General features: G+C 36.2%; 1 protein-coding gene across 1 annotated transcript in view; it reads right to left on the bottom strand.

Moving 5' to 3' along the window:
* Positions 1–19,654, bottom strand: part of LOC121383475 (sodium- and chloride-dependent glycine transporter 2-like) — a 38,665-nt gene extending 19,011 nt beyond the window's left edge. Inside the window, exons 1-7 of the mRNA XM_041513544.1 lie at positions 19,547–19,654; positions 14,031–14,237; positions 13,394–13,525; positions 10,022–10,162; positions 7,826–7,994; positions 6,639–6,771; positions 5,382–5,516 (exon numbers count right to left, since the gene is read on the bottom strand). Coding sequence (XP_041369478.1) covers positions 5,382–5,516; positions 6,639–6,771; positions 7,826–7,994; positions 10,022–10,162; positions 13,394–13,525; positions 14,031–14,237; positions 19,547–19,556 — 927 coding nt within the window. The 5' untranslated portion in view covers positions 19,557–19,654. The remainder of the gene's footprint in view (positions 1–5,381; positions 5,517–6,638; positions 6,772–7,825; positions 7,995–10,021; positions 10,163–13,393; positions 13,526–14,030; positions 14,238–19,546) is intronic.
* Positions 19,655–20,367: the final 713 nt, after the last annotated feature.

Genomic DNA, 20,367 nt, shown 5'->3' with positions numbered 1-20,367 from the left:
ACTAAGTTCAAAAATATATATAGCTCCCCATTTCCATTTAGGCGGACCGTTCAAAAATGCGTAAAATTTCCTACATTCAATTATGCTTAATCCTACGGGATATCCCAAATGCCATAGCACCAAAACTACCTCCACCTGCTACCGATTGGACGTGCTACTCTCTTACACCTGCCAGTGCAGACAGTCCCCTCTCCCACCCACCCCAACCCTTTCCTGTCCTGGACGGAGGAGCCAGCTGAGGCCGGCACCTGTGCCCATGACAGGCATGCGCTAAAACAGCTTGCTCTGAATATGCACGTTAAACCCTATGACCTGACCTAACCTGATTATGAAAGCACTCCGTTTAAAATTTCAGTCAGGTCAAGTCATATTTAAATTGCACATTCAGAACAATTTTGGTTCTTATTGACGAACAAAATTTGAGGCCACTGTCTGCATTTTTATTTTTGGTGAACCCTCTAAATTTGTGCCCAACTGTTAATCTAGTGTCCACTTGTTTGGCTGAATTAGACTAAATGTATTGCATTTCCCCTTCCCGTCCTACTATGTAACCATTAAAGGGACATTCCCGACTTTGCTGCAATTTTTAAGATGTTATTGACTAAGAGATACTTTTTAACGATTGTAATTACATATCAAACATATTTTTCTGCATAAAATATTAGTGGCTGTATATTAAACGTGTTTCTGATCGTTCTAATATTTGTACTAGGTTAAATTTCATTTTATTTCCTAAAATAAAAAAAATTCGTACGTACGAAATTATTTGAAGACAAAATCCAGTTTGGGCTTCTTACAAATATTAAGATGACCAGAAACACATTGAATATACAGACATTGATATTCTAAACAAGAAAATATATTTAATATGCAAGTTTAATCGTAGAAATATTTTATTAGTCGGAAACTTCTTATAATGCAGCAAACTCAGGAATGTCCCTTTTATATCCTAAAAGGTACCGACATAATAGTCCTCATTCTCCCACTTTTCCAGTTACTCTGTTCAGAAGGCCGGAAATGTGACATTTTAACACCTGAAATTCAAGCAGGTTCAGACCGTGAAATATATTTATTTTCATCTCCCAGGCCATTGAACCGACACCATGCCCCCACCCTCTCCACGCCTTTCAAATACACCCCGCAGTCATTGTTATAGGCTATATCCCTCCCCACCCCACCCACCCAAAAAAATCTAAATAAAGTATTTTCACTTCAATTTTATTATTTATAAATATCCCCCCCCCCCCCCCCCCCCCCCCCCCCCCCCCCCCCAATGATAGTACATACTTAGTAGCTGGAACGAGACATAATCCCACTGGCGGGGATCGACCACGATTCTAGAATGCGTCCGAGCAAGGCACAAGACAACTTCATCCTTCCTGCACCGGCAGTAAGAGGACTACCACTATTCCAAGATTGGATTGACAAAATGAAGCTTGTTCGTGACCGCACAGTCCTTGCAATATCAAAGCAACAGATAAAACAACAACAAAAACCCCCAACAACAAACAAACAAACAAAAACCCCAACAACCCCGTATTCAAAATCCAGCTGACAAACTTGTTTTTATGTCATTGTCTGCATCTGCACATGCACATGTATGCAGGTGTTCATGTGTATTGCATCACAACCAGGTGTACGTACATGTGTTCTTACCATCTCTCCATACAGACCACCAAAGCAAGTACAAAGCGACACAGCAAAGAGCCATAAAACCGTATTGCGTAATGTGTATTCAGTTCAAAGAGCGTGCATGTTCATGTAAAGTACGTAATTCGACAGTATTGTTCTGCTTGCTAACGCTTGGTGCCTGTGTTAAAGGGACATTCCTGAGTTTGCTGCATTATAAGAAGTTTCCGACTAATAAAATATTTCTACGATTAAACTTACATATTAAATATATTTTCTTGTTTAGAATATCAGCGTCTGTATATTCAATGTGTTTCTAGTCGTCTTAATATTTGTAAGAAGCCCAAACTGGATTTTGTCTTCCAATAATTTCGTACGTACGAACAAAAAATTATTTTAGGAAATAAAATGAAATTTAACCTAGTACAAATATTAGAACGATCAGAAACACGTTTAATATACAGTCACTAATATTTTATGCAGAAAAATATGTTTGATATGTAATTACAATCGTTAAAAAGTATCTGTTAGTCAATAACATCTTACAAATTGCAGCAAAGTCGCGAATGTCCCTTTAACAAAGTAGCTCGCAGACGAAACGACTCGTGATCGTTGGTCATGTCTGCGATAAACATACATGTATAGAGGATAATAAACGAGTTACCAGTTATTATCAAATTTATGTCCCGAGTGAAATAATAAATAATGATATTGGTACAACTAGTGGAGAATACACATGCAAAATAAACAGCTCCAGATAAAACCTGTAACCTAAGTTCCTTTTGCAAATCACGTAAACACATTTATGTAACTAAGCATATCACAGACCGGCGATCGTTTGTAACTTTGGCGGTATAAACACACACTGGTGTGCATGTATGGCTACAGGTGAAAAAAAGGGGTATTTTATTATGGGGTGTTTTCCCAAATCAAACTGAATGGATAAAATTAGCATATAAATATATGACATAAAAAAACAACTAAAAAAAAACTAAAATAATAATAGTAATAAAAAAAAAAAAACCACGGAATATTTTCCCCAAATCAAATTGTATGGATTAACACTGAAAAAAATGTATACACAAAAAAAAAAAAAAACCCAGTAGAGAGAGATATCTACAACGACAGTCCTAGAAAAAGGAAATATACATATAGCTGTAATACAAACAGCCCCTGTACCGAAGTTCTTTTTGGAAATCACTCCAGCACACATTTATTTAACAAAGCTCGTAAACGACATGTAACCCGCGATCGTTGGTCAAATCGGCGGTAAACGTATACAGGTAATATTGGTACAATTAGTGGAGGAAAAGGTAAATGGGTGATAGAATACATCTGCAACAACGGCTCCAGATTGACAAAAAACCTATACCCATGTTCCTTTTTGAAATCACGCCAACACACATTTATTTAACAAAGTTCGTAAACGACATGTAACCCGCGATCGTTGTGATCGTTGGTCAAATCGGCGGTACACGTGTACAGGTAATATTGGTACAATTAGTGGAGGAAAAGGTAAATGGGTGTTAGAGAGAATACATCTGCAACAACAATAGCTCCAGATAAAACCTGTACCCATGTTCATTTTGGAAATCAAGCCAACACACATTTATTTAACAAAACTCGTAAACGACATGCAACCCGCGATCGTTGGGATCGTTGGTCACATCGGCGGTGAACGTATACAGGTAATATTGGTATAGTTAATGGAGGAAAAGATAAATGGGTGCTAGAGAGAATAAACCTGAAACAACAACAGCTCAAGAAAAAACCTGTACCCATGTTCTTTTTGGAAATCACGCCAACACACATTTATTTAACAAAACTCGTAAACGACATGCAACCCGCGATCGTTGGGATCGTTGGTCACATCGGCGGTGAATATACAATGAGTTTTGTAGTCACATTTTATTATTATTGTTGAAAACTTTAACGAAGACACACAAAAAAATAAAGTAAATACTACAATATACTACTTGCTCCAAAATTTGTGGCAGCACCTGAAAAGGTATCATAAAACATACCAATAGACTTAACGGGGATCAAATACCATATATGTAATGTATTTTATTGGCCAAACAAGAAAATTAATAAAATTTGAAAACTAATGCCCCAGCGAACATATTCGACATCCCAGGCCTGTGGGAATTTAGGTGGACCGGGGAGAGGGGGTGGGGGGGTGGAGCAGCCTGCCCCACTTGCACTCGAGGACAAAAATAAAGTAAAAATATGGCCTGTGTCCCATCTCCACACTATGGGGGCTGTGATCCCCCGCTAAGTTGTGCACCCTACCCCAGATATTATTCCTACGGACCTGGGAACCTGATTCCCTCCGACAAATAAAACAATATCCATAGCTGCCCATGACATTCGTCACGTAGGCAAAAGCAAACTTATTATTATTTTTAAATATTTATTAACACGCAGTATGCCCCCCCCCCCCTCTTTTAAAAACACTTATTTTTATCATTTTCTCTTTTATTATTATTATTATTTATTTAACTTTTTTAAATGTAGTAAACGTAAAAACAGATTCGACATCCCCTCACAAATGAAATGAACTGTCCACTGCTGTGCTAATTGTCACGTACGCAAAAGCAAGCTTATTCTTTCGTTTCCCCCTTTTTCTCTCGATTTCACTTCTTTCCTTAGTAAACCGAAGAACTCTTCCTTCTCCATACACTCCTGTTCATTGTTTGTTTATTGTAATCGTTTCCCACTGAACGATTTACAAGGGCTATTGGTTAATAAAAATCTATTATTTAATTATTATTTTAAATGTAGTGTGAATGCCTTGTAAACACGTCAATCGCGATTTAAAAACCCCCACGTGAAATAAATATATATATATATATATATATATATATATATATTTATATATATATATATATATATATATATATATATATTCATTTTTTTTTTTTTTTTTTTTTTTTTTTTTTTTTCATGTAGTGGCAATTGACAACCCACAAAAAAAACTTAGAGGCTCAAATCAAGTAGCTCGTGCATGTTTTCAGTGTCTGCAGCTACCACCGATCAACCGTCTAAACAGGAAATTTTAAAATTTTGCTGACTAGTCTAGACGCCGTCTAGCTTGGACGGAGTCGCCGTCTAGACGCAATTATGGTTTGTTCGTGTACTGTAGATTACGGTACTATTGTCAGCATCAGCAGATCTGGTTAACTGCCTTGAACAAAAGACACAAACCTGCCAAAGTCACATAACATTCAAGGGTCTGGTTGTCATAATACTTATTAGGACTATAGGAATAACTGGGGTGGGAATACACAACCTCTAGTGTGTGTGTGGGGGGAGTGGGGGTCACAGCCTCCATAGTAGAGAGACACAAGCCATATTTTTACCTAATTTATGCATCACCAGTTGGACATAATTGATCATCTGATATATTTTCAAACACTTTGTTCAAGTTCAGAAACCTTTGTCAAACAGAAAAAGTTGGACACAACTCTACAAATATCCCATAAACATTCATAATTACCCCCAAACTCTACATTAACAATATTTACTGAATTATTAACTTTTCTACTTTCCAATAAACAAAAATCAAAAGGGCCATTCTTTTTTAAAGTACCGGTAAATGAAATAACAAGAATAAAAACATAACAAAATAAAACAAAAATCAAGATAAAGGTAAGAGACTGACTAAAAATCGGGCTCATGCATGTCATGCATGATTACAGGCATCAGTATACCGGTAATCAGGAATGGTTCTTTTATGACAAACAACAAACCGCTGCACTGCCCAGCTTGTCCCACTGTGGAGTGAGGTAGTATCTCAGGCCGTCTGCAGACCCATCTAGAGTGAGACCTCGTACGAACAGAATGGACATGACCAGGTATGGAAACAATGTCGTGAAATACACAGCCTGCAAACCAAATATCACACAATTCATCATATATCACAATAGGTGACTTGTTTTGCAAATCTACCGAGATAGATTTGTTTCACAATCTCTTAACCTCATATAATTATAAACTTCCACTGTTATACAATTCACTATATCCTTCATTGTGTCAAATGTGATGTCATTAAAAACTTATTTATGTGTATTTTAAGTAAACAGATTGTGTTTGTAATTATAATAATTGTTTGTCTTTTCTTGTGCATTTATCAATGTATAACAGTCACATGCGATTCATACAATTTGTGACTGCAGGTCTCCCAGCCACTTGTACATATTAAAATATAGGAAATATAGGAATTTGCATACCAAAATATAGCAGTTTTAGAGGAAAATTTGGACAGATTATCATGATTATAGGCATTTTACGGATTTTCAAAGACATTTACATTACTAATCCCAGTTGCCTGTAGTGACCTTTACTGGCTAAGGGCGACTATGAATTTCACAAAGGTAGTCCGTTGGATGACCACTGATTTTAGAATCTGGTGAATATGGTAGCATGTGAAAAATTAAAGCACTGAAACTGAATCGAATGTAACAAAACACACCACTATTGTGCTGGCGCGAACTACAGATCTTGCAACAGACAACATTATAGAACATGATGTACCCCAGTAATTTTGAGACATTCAACAAATTACAGAATTAAGTTTATTTAAATGTTTTAAGAAAACTTGTCATTTGATAGGAATTTAAAATCCTAAAATGGCAGCATTTTTAAACTGCACACACCGGTATATATATATATATGAAAAGTTTAGGTGCATAACGCTATATCCATTTTTTCTATTTCAGTAAAAGTGATTTTTTAAATTGACGTATATCGCATTTTGATAATAAAATAAAAAAACGGAATTTACCCAATACAATTTCATAAGGATCAATCGCGTTTTGCGGCAAATAAGTGGGCCTACGATTAGCCCTTACTGACATACAATAATGGCTTTAATTAAAAAAACTAAAGAACATGGTTTATATCGCATTTTGTGCCTGAACTCTTCATATATACCCTGTCGGCGAACCCCCGAATACCTCAGTGGCCTAGTGATACAGAAGCAGAACCAGTAGACACGTCAGACTTACCTTGCCAGAAGTTTTGATCCCCTTTGCCAAACATATGCTGACAAAGACCCAAGAAAGCAGAAGGTATAGGGCCAGATCCCACTTGACTCCTCCCATGTCATGCCATCCTTCTGACATTTCCAGAACCTTGCCACTACAGGTCAAAATATAAAGACAATATACTATTCAAGTATGCTATTGCAAATGTTATTGTTGGAACTATGTCCTATGTTGAATTATTTTGAATGGTATTGCAAAATTATTGTTAAATTATGTCCTGTGTCTTGCTAAGATAATTAAAAAAAATTCTCATCTTCATAACTTAAAAAAATAATTTTCTTTCGATTAAATATTGTACACATGAGCCATTCATGAATCACTGAAAATATTTCATAAGTAAAATTAATTTAGTGTAATTAGTCCGCCCCCACTCCCCCCCCCCCCCCCCCCCCCCCCCCCCCCCCCCCCCAATAATGGCTGAATAAACTTTCTCTTACAGTGCCGCTGAAATCTGACAGCTTTTACGCAGATTCAGGCAATCACTTCACAAAAGAAAAAAGCTGAGAAACTCTTTAACATCAAAATATACAGAGAATACTATTCCAGTATGGTATTGCAAATTCTACTGTTGAACTATGCCCCAATTTGAATTATTGTTGAATGATATTGCAAAATTAGTGTTGAATTATGCTCTGTGACCTAGCTGGTAAGTTAATTTAACAATTTCATTTCGACAACTTAAAATAGTTTTCTTTTGACCAAATATCATACATTGAGCCATTCATGATTCTCATTCACTGAAAATAAGAAATACTTTCACATTTGTAGGCCATTTTTAATGAGTCAGTAATTGTTTTTGGGTTTTTTACATTTTTGGGGCTTGAAATGTGGGTCACGACTTATAGTCAAGATTGATTTACAGGAGAATAAAATATATTTCAAAAGGAAAATTACTTTAGTGCAATTACTCCCCCCCCCCCCCAACCCGAATAATGGTTGAATAAAGTTTCCCTTACAATGCCCCTTAAATCTGACAGCTTTTACACTGATTCAGGCAATCACTTTAAAAAATGGAGAAAGCTGAGAAATATGCCTATGAATTAAAATTAAACTTGTGCAATTTTTATGCGTTGTTTGGGTTACAGAAAAGTTGTCCTACAAATTACAGTGCTAGTTTAAAGCATCTTTAATATCTCTCTGCTACTTACTGAAAATATTCATCACTTGCTGACCGATATGATCCATTTTGTTTTGACATATTTTGTATATGAGCATACTCTTTTTCTCCGACTGACTCCAACGTGTTACACTTGTTGTTAAGCCAAGTGCCATTATAGCGGCTACAGTTGTACAACTCACTACGGTCCTCAACACAATCTGACAATCAAAACCAGAATATAAACATTTCTTTCATTAAAAATAATTTTTATGAACCATACATGTACATTATTTTGTTTAATGTAAACTAAAGCTATTCAATAAACAAGTGTTGAAGGTAGTTTGTGAACATCTACATGTCCAGAGATCAAACTTATGAATTCATTACCTACATCAATTTTGAAATATTTTTGCCATAGACAAAATGCTCACCAATGGCGATTTTGAGCTTGCCTACATCAATTTTAAACCAGTAACAAATATAAAAACCAAAAATGATCCCTTCCATAGATGGCAATAGATATCACAACAAACACAATTGCCGTCGGTGCTGTTGTTAAGTTCGAGCCCTGCATGTCTTTATTTATACAGAGGACAATAGGATGTAACTCCTCTGTGAATAAACCTGTTAGGAGTTTCTGCACTGCTTCATTTGCTCCAATGTTCCATTTGGCATTTATGTTAGGTACTTCACAACTGATATATAAATCAAAGGTCAAGAGACACGAGAGGCACAAGAGGCACTTAAGCTGAAAAACAGGTATCCCACTACAGTTCCTGCTACAGAACCAGCACCCAGTTGATCTGTCAGCACCTAGTTGATCTGTCAGTACCCAGTGGATCTGTCAGCACCCAGTTGATCTGTCAGCACCTAGCTGATCTGTCAGCACCCAGTGGATCTGTCAGCACCTAGTTCATCTGTCAGCACCCAGTGGATCTGTCAGCACCTAGTTGATCTGTCAAGCCAGCTGTTAGTCATGTTTGCTACGTAGACCCACCACGTCCTCCTTCGGCTACACTATCTACTGTTCCAGAGGACACTAGATATGTAGAGCCGGTGGCCCAAATGGAACCAAAGAGGAGGCGGACTACACCAACTCCAGGAGAAACAGTAGAGGTTTGGCAGACGAACCTTGGCAAGCTTCGATCCAAGTATCAATGGTGCACTAAGACAGATCACCAAGGCCGAGCTTATCGTACCTTCTGAATCCAGCTGCTACTATCCCTTGGAATATCAGCAGGGAGAGTACCTCTTCACACCGATAAAAGGGATGGAGTATTATCACGGGGAAGTCTTAATCTTCACTGTTCGGCACAGCTCCACACACTCCCAAGTAGTATTAACACTGGACATGGAATAACAACTCCATCTATTGATTCCTGAAGATGATGTTTATGGTGGTCTACACTAGCACGGCACCACTTTGTGGAGAGCCAGCTTAGAAGCTACCGAACTTCAAGGTGCTGCTGATGATAACCTCTCTGCAGACCAACACAGAGCTACCACCTTCCGAACCTTTTCCTCCGGACTTTAAATTTTTGGCCTATGATCAAAATTCTTTTTATTTTTTTGTAAACAGTCCGATGCACTTTACTTTGGCAGCCTGTCAAAATTGCTCAAATCACATGAAGTGTTTTGGCTGAGCAGTCAAAGTTTATTTTGGGCTCTAATTTGTTCCAGACATAAATAGAATTTGTGGAGTTCAACTTTAGGTTTTAGGTTCCAGACTGACCTAACTTCTAACTTGGCATTCCAAATCAAACTCTGTTACTGGCATACCCAGAGGTTGGGCCCAGGGTATACGTGCCTGAACCATTATTGGATATAGGCACGTTAACAGAGTTTAGGATAGGATGGTAGGTATTATTCTGTATAGTTAAGAGCATATAAAACATATGAGTATAAACTATATGGATGCAAGTTTATTTCTTCTTTCACTCAATTCTGCAGACCAAGTGGAACAGTTATCAATTGTGTTTAACACCCATATAGTTTAAAATATACTGAAATGTCAGTAAACTAAACACACACACACACACACACACACCATAATTAACTATGCATTCCTGACTAAAGTCACAAATGGTCAAAGCATTGAAATGCAATTTGTAATTGTCACATGATTTTGTTTTGTCAAATAATTCATCAATGGATTTTGTATAGCAGATTTTATTATTACTGTCACGAATAGAGTTTGTATGGTATAAAATAGTTTATTCACACCAAATAAAGCAAAAAAACTTACAAGGTGAACTCCAAGAACCACAGTTACTCCATGGCAACACTGCAGCAAAGGATGCAAAAAGGTAGTAGAGGGTCCAGGCAATGATCACATTATAGTATATGCAAACAATACCAGACACAATAAACATGGCCCAGCCCACACCTGAAATATGAAAAATAAACAGGAATAGCAAGATCATTGCCAAAAACAACTACGGTATCATAGTTAATGGAAGGGACAATTAAGGCATTTGGCCTGGTGTGCATAGTCAACAATATATAATGCACATTATTGCTTAATATCAAGTATAATCATATAGTTCATTAATAAAACTGTTAAATATGATGGCTATTATATATAACGGGCACAGCCATTTTGTACCATCCCAGTGAATACGCCCTCTGGCGAGCTGGTGGTTACGTAGTACCTAACATGTCACGTCAGGAATTATTAGTCTTCGAACTGAAGAAACAAAACATACCTGATTTTTGCGGATGCATTGCAATGTTTTGTAATAATATCCATCCCAGTAAGCCAGCAACAAGTATATATTATTTTTCAATACAAAATAAACAACCACTGTCAAAATGTTGAAACAACTGTATTATGTTTTGTACATAAATTAACCCACGTAATGAAATAATAATCGGAGTGTTTTCTTGGTTAATTGGTCTTTTCTTTCCGTGGCCTGTAACTGTGGTTCCTGATTGGCAGGTGTATATTTAGATGGTCCCCAGACTGTGTCTTGACAAACTAAAAAGATGTGCCTCTTTTATTAAGATCACAGGATATTGTATGATAACCGCGCAGACACCCCTCAAATTGTAATGGACATTATCAGTCCCTTGATTAAGTAGACTTTCCCATCTAAAATCACAAAACTGACTAATTACGTAGTCCCAAAGAAAAACAAATTATCACTTGGGTATCGAGAGTGGTCGTTTTTGCTCGAACGTACCCTACCAATAGGCCTAATAATATGCATTTTTTCTTTGGGTTTTTTAAAAGAGAAAAATACTACTCCATTTCGTTCTATTGATGCAAATTGAAATATATTTAGTTAAATAGTTTATTATACGATCAAGTCATTTATGTTGTTTTACAAATCAAGTTGATGAAAGCGAAGCATCTTGTCGTAAATTAGAGCATTTGTTTACACTGTGCATAGTGGAGTTGGACGGAGCTAATGTCACTTCGCCCCAAGCTATACCACCGGACGTCACAAAAATGAAACAAAATGGCTGCCCCTAGTTAGCAGGAATAATCGTGGGTTTTTTATTAACTTTAAAAATTTTCATTTGTTAAAGTGTCAGTATGTGTTAGCGGTCAGGGTGTGCATCTTTCCAACACATCAGGTTCATATTTGAGTTGACCCTCCCTTTAAAGGTGGCAGTATACCAAATAGCATCCCACCAGGTCAAAGTTCTAAGTGCATGTAACAAGACTTATATTGTCATAAAGTGTTGTGTCAATCGATCAGTAAATTCCTGTAATTTGATTTGAACTAGTTTCGAGGTACCGCATATTTCAATTGTGCTTGAAACATGTGGGAGTCTCCTAAATCTAGAGCATGACAAGTTTTGTGCAGAATCAGGACAGTCAAAAGATCTGTTCATGTTTAAGTGATATAGCCAGACTTATGACAGCGCAGGGTACAAGTTTAATTGTAGGGCATTTTCAACACAAATATCACATTTGTTTAGGCAAGTTCTGGATATAACCGAACATCCAACATTCAATAGAAATTATACATGTCAGTGTTTCTGCCAAAAAGAGATTTTTGGGTATGGCGCTATGGAATTGAATGCAACCACAGTCAACAGGGAGAATGGGGAGCCTCCCCCAGAATAAAAATGGGTTAAGTTTAGAGTTAGGGTTAAGAAAAGCATACATTTAATTTAATGATAAGAGTAATAAATTCTGTCAAAAGACAAATCTGTAAAACAATTTGGATATGGCACCATACCCGTTTTACCCTCCGATAGAAACCCTGCATGTGTGTATAGATATGAAAGCGCAAATTATTGTTTTCATTCATGTTTCTTTTTTCATTTACTAACCATTTGTTATTTTTAAAATCTCATTTATAGTATAATGACCAACATATTTGGAAACTTTATAGTCATGAAAATTAGGGTGCTATTGTAAGCTTTTCATAACAGAACAGAAGGTTTTTGGGTAGTGTTAAAATTCAGGATTCCAGGGAAATGTGAAAACCTGCAAAACAGCCAATGGTGTAACATATAATAACAAGAGTGCCGGTGAGGTACATGATACGCCCATCAGGAGTTTGATGGAAAACCATATCTATATTACCGGTAATGAATATGTTATGGGTATGATTCAATTCTAATTATTTGAAATTTTTGCAATGGGATGAATGAACAGTTTGTTTTGGACCAACCACCTTCCCAAGTTGTTCCTACATGTGACGTTTGATGGTCCTGTATGCATCTGTATGCAAGATATGGTCCGCACAAGGATTTATTGTTATGTGCAGTAGACCATGAAAAGTAGGTCACAGTTACCTAGTAATAATACGCAACCGCCATCCCAAGTTATTCCTACATATGAGGTTTGATGGTCATGTATGCATCTGTAAGCAAGATATGGTTCGGACAAGAAAAAGTTAACAGATGGATGGACGGACAACGCCATACTATAATACGACCCATAGATGGGCATATAATAACTTGCTCAGAACCATCAGCAACCGCACTGATACAGACTTCATACATGATTCTTATATTTGTTTTGTCAGAAGACAATATTTCAAACATGTTCACATGTAAATGCAACTGCCTATCAGTTAGGTGGTTAAGAGTTCTGAACTAAGAAGTTGCAAATTTCACAAGATAACCAATTTCAATGGATTAGGTAATGCAAATACAATTCACTTAACTTAGTTAAAAACTCATATGAACTGACTTAGACTGGTTACCTATGATTCTTAGATTATTGTCTCCTGCCTACTCTGCTTTACCTTGGGTTTTAGGTGTTTTTTAAATACAGTAATTATATATTTAATATATAGAGGATTCATCACAAGTATTTTTTAATATGGAAAATATCAACCAAGTCTACTAGACGAGGTTGATATTTTCCATATTAAAAAATCAATCATACATTTTAACTAAATCTTTGAAAACGTTACGATCAGGTACACAGGTCTTGTTGGCTTGTAAGCAAATGACCCATCCACAGCAACAAATTACCTAGAGACCGTGCAAATTTGCATACCATTATTAACCGGGTTAATACACTAAAATTATCACATGGGTTTATGACATGGATATCATGGGTAAGTTACAGGATAAATAAATGTATTTTTCATCCAGTGAGATGCTAACAACTAAATGTTTAGTAAAACTTAAATAACCAGTGTACCACTACCTTTAAATATTGGTAAAACCTTCCATATTGAGATTACACCTTCAGAGGCAAACTGTCCAAAACATAGTTCCAGATAAACAACAGGAAGTCCTGTTACAACCAACGTGATCATATATGGAAGAATAAAGGCACCTGAAATGAAAAATCTAGATAATGTTAAGCTCACCTTATATGGAAAATTGTGTTTACAAAAGATTTGTGACAGTTGCTAATCAAAATTAAATGGACCCACCAATGGGGATTGATACCAGACTGATTGTGCATTGGGCAAGCACTTTACCACTGGCTATGTCCCACCCCATAATAAATGTAACACCACTAGAGCACATTGATTTATTAATCATCAGCTACTGGATGTCAAACATTTGGTAATTCTGAAACCAGCTACATGTGTACTTATGCTTGTGCTACAAACATGGCAAATGGTACAGTTTATGTATGATAAAGTGGTCAAATAAAAGTTAGTTTTTCAGCCATCTTTGTCTGTATAAAATAATAGTTTATTTACTGAATGGATGAGAGAAAAACATTTACAGGCAAAATGTGGGATAGAAATTTTCAGCACCTCAGGTGAATTTTTCTATTCCACATGCCCATATAATATGATTATAATAGACTCTGATATTATTATACATACCTCCTCCATTTTTGTAGCACACATATGGAAAACGCCAAACATTGCTAAGTCCAACGGCATAGCTCAGACATGACAGAAGAAATTCAAAGCGGGTAGACCATGTTTCCCTGCTTTTACTGGTTTCCACTGTGGGCTGTTCATTTGCCACTACTTGAAGATCTGGATATAAGGAACTGTTGTTCTTATCTCCACTTACTGTATTTTTACCTAAAAATAAAAAAACTTAACAAATACATGCAATTTACAACATTGTCACATAGATCTACATTTATATTTGACTCCCAAGGTGACATGGGCAAACGCTTGTTGACTATTGCCATGATCAACGAGTAGCCCAGTCGTACAGCACTTGCTTGATGTGTAGTCGGTTTGGGATCGATCCCCCGTCAGTGGGCCCATTGCGCTATTTCTCGCTCAAGCCAGTGCACCACGACTGGTACATCAAACGCCATGGTATATGCTATCCTGTCTATGGGATGGTGCATATAAAAGATCCCTTGCTGCTAATCTAAAAGAGTAGCCCATGAAGTGGCAACAGTGGGTTTCCTCTCTCAATATCTGTGTGGTCCTTAACCATATGTCTGACGCCATATAACCGTAAATAAAATGTGTTGAGTGTGTTGTTAAATAAAACATTTGCTTTGATCAATGAGTAGTACCCAGAAAAATCCTGGATCCATGCATACACAGATGGCTCATCAACAAAAGCTATGACCAAAGGAGGTGCAGGCATGTTTGTTAAGTTCCCCTCAGAAAACATCTCCAAAGCTGACATCCTCACCAGCACCCATAGTTCCAACTATAATGCAGAGGCCCAAGCCCTAATACAAGCCTCTACAAGTTGTCTTTCTGTCAGATGCTTGTTCAGTCCTGCAAGCGTTAAACGGGGACAAACTTCTTCATCTACAATGGATTCCAGCCCACTGTGGTCGGTGAATAGGCCTAGGACAGTAAGGGATGATTATCTCTTTCTCAGCAGAGTGGTACACGTAACTCTGTTTCCATACAGGACACAACAGACTAAATGCTCATATGTTCAAAAAGTTCAACCCAGCACCTTTCCCAACTTGCAGCTGTGGACTCGAAGACCAAACAACGGAACACATCCTAGAACAGTGCCCAACCTATAACGCTTTGAGACAATCTTAGTGGCCTATTGAAACAACCATACAAACCAAACTCTCTGGTGACAGAGGAGAACTGGATAAGACAGCTCATTTCATTTTACAGACTGGACTACTGGTGTAGTTTGTGAAAGAAAAAACAATTTTAAAAAATTTAATGTTACATCAAAACACAAGAAAAAGACAGCTGTCATGGTTTTGCCCATGGATCTTGGTGCTGGTCAGAGCCAACCAATACTTGAAAGTTTTGATCAGCTTTGTCACTGCCGACTATCACTTATAATTTTTGTATCAGTGCAGGGGACAATATTTCCATGTTACCTGCAGTATGTAAACATTGTTATGTGAATTATATTTGGGTACCTGGGGAGTTACCTAACCCTAAAACACTTGTACAATGTTTCTATGCTACATTTTATTTGAACTGAACTAAAATGTATTTTCGATGTGCTATATATCAAGTGTCCAAAAATTAGTCTAGAACAGTTTGTAGCTTTTAATTTTGAACACAAAAGTTCACTATACGTAACCTTTAAGCAATTTGCGTGATTTTAAAACTATGTAATTGACACACGAACAAAGTGTTTAAGATGATCATAATTAGCACATGCAGTGAGTCATAAATCATCTAGCAAATACTTGACTGGTTAACAGCACCTTACTAAAGCCTTTTTGACAGACACCAAAAGCTAATTTTGCTGTAAAATAAAAGCTGACTTAACCTACTTATTTTTATGTACTAGTTCCCTGAAAACCACAATTTGTTAAAGGCCTTTTCCACATTTCAACTTAAATTAAAATTAATTTTAAAAATATAAATATTTAAATAAATAAATTGACAATAATAGGATTTAAATTGGATGCCTAAAATTACAAGCAATTTGATGGCAGAGCCTCAACAAATACTGATTAATGTAGACTCGGTTTGATATTTTCCATATTAAAAAACACTTGTAGCGAATCCTCTATATATTCGTCAAATTGAACTCAATGCACGGTTGATTTAGGATCGATCTTCATCGGTGGATTCACTGAGCTATTTCTCGTTCTAGCCAGTGCATGATAGCTGGTATATGAAAGGCTGTGGTATGTGCTATCCTGCCTGTGGGATGGTGAATATAAAAGATCCTTTGCTACTATAGTGCAGGGAGCACATTAAGTCAATATTTTTTTTAATGTGCAAGGCGAGTTGCTTCCCTCTATTTAGCAAATTTAAAATGGCGGGCAAAATTTTTATGTTGTCGTTGGAAGATTCATTTTGAGATTTAGTGAGTAAGGTAGGCTATACATTTTTGGTTTATGTGTCCATTTGTTGCACATTTTCGGTTGACAAACGGTTGAAACATAGTGTCAAAGTTTTGAATTACTGTTATATATAGGGTATGTTACTGTAAGAATATTTGAACGTACAAAGAACCACACTTTCTACGTCCCTTCGGGCTAGCTTAGTAAATGGTTTAACGTGTCCATATACCACTAGGGTTTTGAACAGGCCTATCCCGAGTCCGGCCTCCGATAGGATCGGGGGTCTGACTCAGGACAGGGATACCGTCGGGCTAGTGCTACTAATGGAAAAATGTAGCAGATTTCCTCTCTAAGACTATATATGTCAGAATTACCAAATATTTGACATCCAGCTTAAACCCTGTAAAATAAATTAAATATATATCATACCTTTTTTAGTCCGAACGGATATTGAGAGTGGTGCATTAAAAAAAGTATTGACTTAATGTGCGCCATGCACTAATCTAGGCTAAAGTTTTAAATCCTATAAACTGGCTAAAGTCAATCTAATTAAAATTAGCTCCACTGGTTAATTACTATTGCTCATGTCCAGTTGACCTTTCATTCGACCAATCAAAACCTTACTTGAAAAATCATGCCAGTGATTTGAAAAGAATTTGAAAACATTCGGGATTATGCCAAAGGTATACGAAATGATTCAGGTGAATTACGAAGTATGCCGGAAACTAAGTTCAATATAAAATTTTATATAAAATTTGTTTTAAGATGAAACCCCCCCCCCCAAAAAAACCTGATGGTATAGCCATAAAATCTGTTTATATAAGTATACAATCCAGAGTTTATTACTGCACTTTTCCCCCTATTGCATAAATAGTCTCACCCAATATTTTTAGAATTTGTATGCTCCCAAATAACACTATAAAAGGCGAAGTGTAATTGGTTATTTAAATTATTTATAGATGAAATGTCACCTGGACATGGGAGTCCACACAATGCTGTTAGATCTACTGGTAGACCAGTAGAGCTAATTTTAATCACATTGGGCTAAAGTTAGGTAGAACAACGAAAAATAAAAAAATAAATATGTGGTCAAACTTTTTATTTCAAGCAAAAATATGTACCAAAAAAGGTAAATTAATGAAAACCGGACGGAAAAATATTTAGTGGTTAGAAAGTTATAGTCCTTTGAAGTTTGGCGTGCTGTGAAATATGTCTGCCAAATTTGACTCGCTTTTCTAAACTTGCCTGTTAAACTCAACTACTAATCACCATGTGTATATTTCACTTTAAAATCAATCTGAAACACCCAAATATTATTCTGGAATATGTAATAGTGTTCTTAAAGCCACTGGAAAATGGTAACATATACCATTATAATGTTACAATGTAACCATGAACCCTAACGTCGTTATAAACGTAAAATAGGAAAATAAGCAATACAAAGCGACGTTGTTGTTTTCACAACTTAATATATTTAGTTAGCCTATCAGGACAATGCACCGATACCCCATTCATTTCCAACTTCTATTATGCATAAATAGTGAAACAATGTTACATAGAAAATAAAGGCAGTGCACATGGGTGTTTGAATGAGCACGTGACGAAAACTAGTGACAGGGACTAGCAATTATAATACAATTGGGTAAAACAGTCTATTTAATGATAGTGAAAATATTTTGAAGAAAAAATAAAGTTGGTGGTGGGTAAGGGGTTGACGGGTCTTTTAGGGGTGGTGGTGGGTTGTCTTTTTTTGGTGGGGGAGTTCTTGATTTAAGCTGAGTAACAAAAAATACATTTGGAAAAAAAATATAAAAGGCTGAAAAAAAAAAAAAATTAAATGCTAATAATACAAATGTGATTAATGATAGTGAAAATATTTCGAAGAAAAATAAATGTTTTTTTTGGGGGGGTGGGTGACGTGTCTTCTTTTTTGGGGGTGGTGGTTTGGTGGGGGAGGTCTTGATAATAATAATAATAATAATAATATTAATACAAATGTGATTATTGCATGCCACTGTAAATATAGATAGAAAATGTGCGTGTTCGTCTGGGTTATATGTTTGTTTTTGTTCTTGGTTGTTGGTTTTTGTTTTGGGGTTGTTGTTTTGTTGGGGTTTTTTTTGGGGGGGAGCATGTGTGTGTGTGTGTTTGCCGAGGGGGAGGGTATTTTGTATTTTATTTTGGGGTGGGGTTGGTGTTGTTACTGGGGTGGTTTGGGGGTGGGGGTGGATTGGGATATTTGTTTTTGTTTTATTTATGTTTATTTATGTTGATTTGCCTGCCAGTTATGCTTACAATCATGTGTACAACAATGTCTTCATTCTAACATGTTGGACATTTAGGCCCTACCTATATCTTGAAAAATCGACATGCAAGACCAACATAAACATGTTTATACAAATACTAATGTTACAGTTACTAGGTCGATGTTTTTAGGATAAATTATTTTTGCTGTTATTACAGCAAAATTTGCAATTTAGCATGTTTATGATACAATTTAATGTACATATAAAATTAATTTGAAGCACTGAAACAAAATATTTTGTAAAACAGGCACCTGTGCAGGAAATTGTGTAGAGGTCTAGACTGTGGCTAGCAAAGGTTTTTGTGTGTGTGTTGGGGTGGGGGTGGGAGTGGGGTCATGTTTCCCTGGAAAATACATTAAAGAAGAACAATACAGCATGTAGGGGAGGGTACTGTGTGCTGATCGGAATATTACCTAAAATATCTATAATTTTTTTTATTTAACTATTAAAATTGTGTTACTGTCACACACAGTTCTTTATAAAAACTGTAGGTGTGTTTCTATGCAGTTATGCTAATTAATGTGAGACGAGATTGCAGCTTTAAAAAAAGGAAGACCATTTCCACGCAAGAAACAACCAAAACAATGTAATTGTGGGTGAGAGCTCGCTAGCCATAAGGTATTTGGGCTAGATTCACCTCCGATATTTGACTTTGTCATACCTACTAAAGTAAAATAATTTAATAAAATAACATGAATTTTTTTTTCTCCCCCCAATAATAACGAAAATCACAGATGGTCGAAAATGTGTGTGTATTTTTAAAAGTGACAAGGAATAAAAGACAAATAATTGTATAATTTTTCAAGAAAAAATAACCTACAAAAACATTTATAATGCTTACCTCGTTCCATGACTGCTTATAATAGTAGCATTTCAGTTTCAATGAAAAATATGTTAAAGCAGACAGCTTTTCCCTGCAGTCGTTGTCGGACAAATCCGGAAATAGTTTGAACGTTCGGAACATTTCGAGCCTATGCAAATGATCGAGGGTTTTGCAAGCGGGAAAAAAATGTCATTATTTTAGGAGTTTAAAGATTCACATGAAACACATCGTATACCCTCAGGATAATTAGGAATATTTTCAAATTATTTTCAGATCACTGGCATGATTCTGCAAGTAAGGTTTTGATTGGTGGACATGAGCTCCAACTGGCTGGTGTTAGATCCACATGTAATAGTGGAGCTAATTTTAATTAGATTGCCTAATTATAAACACTTATCATTAAATACACTAAATCAACTATGAAGAACATTTGGTATTTATACAACTTTAAAAACGAGCGGAATTATATACCTCTCCTACTATAAATTTGTTTCGTTTGAAAAACAACAAAGTAACTAAAAAATAAAAATAAATAGTCGATTGAGACGAATTCATAACTTATCTGGTTTTATTTATAAAATAATAATTTATACTAAATTTTAACAATTCAATTGGAAATTAATTCGCAATATAAACATAAACGTTGATGTCGTCGTTGCCACTGATGCCGTCGCCGTCGTAAAAGAAGAAGTGATTCGTTTAACGATGAACTCAACACATTTTATTTACGGTTATACTGACGTCAGACATGGTTAAGGACCTCGAAGATAATGAGAGAGGAAACCAGCTGTTGCTATTCCATTGGCTACTCCTACTGAAAAACCAGCAAGGGATCTTTT

Source organism: Gigantopelta aegis, chromosome 10 (genome assembly GCF_016097555.1).
Source record: "Gigantopelta aegis isolate Gae_Host chromosome 10, Gae_host_genome, whole genome shotgun sequence".
Lineage (NCBI taxonomy): Eukaryota > Metazoa > Mollusca > Gastropoda > Neomphalida > Peltospiridae > Gigantopelta > Gigantopelta aegis.
Note: the sequence above shows the minus strand (reverse complement) of the source record. Positions and strands in the feature narration are given on the sequence as shown.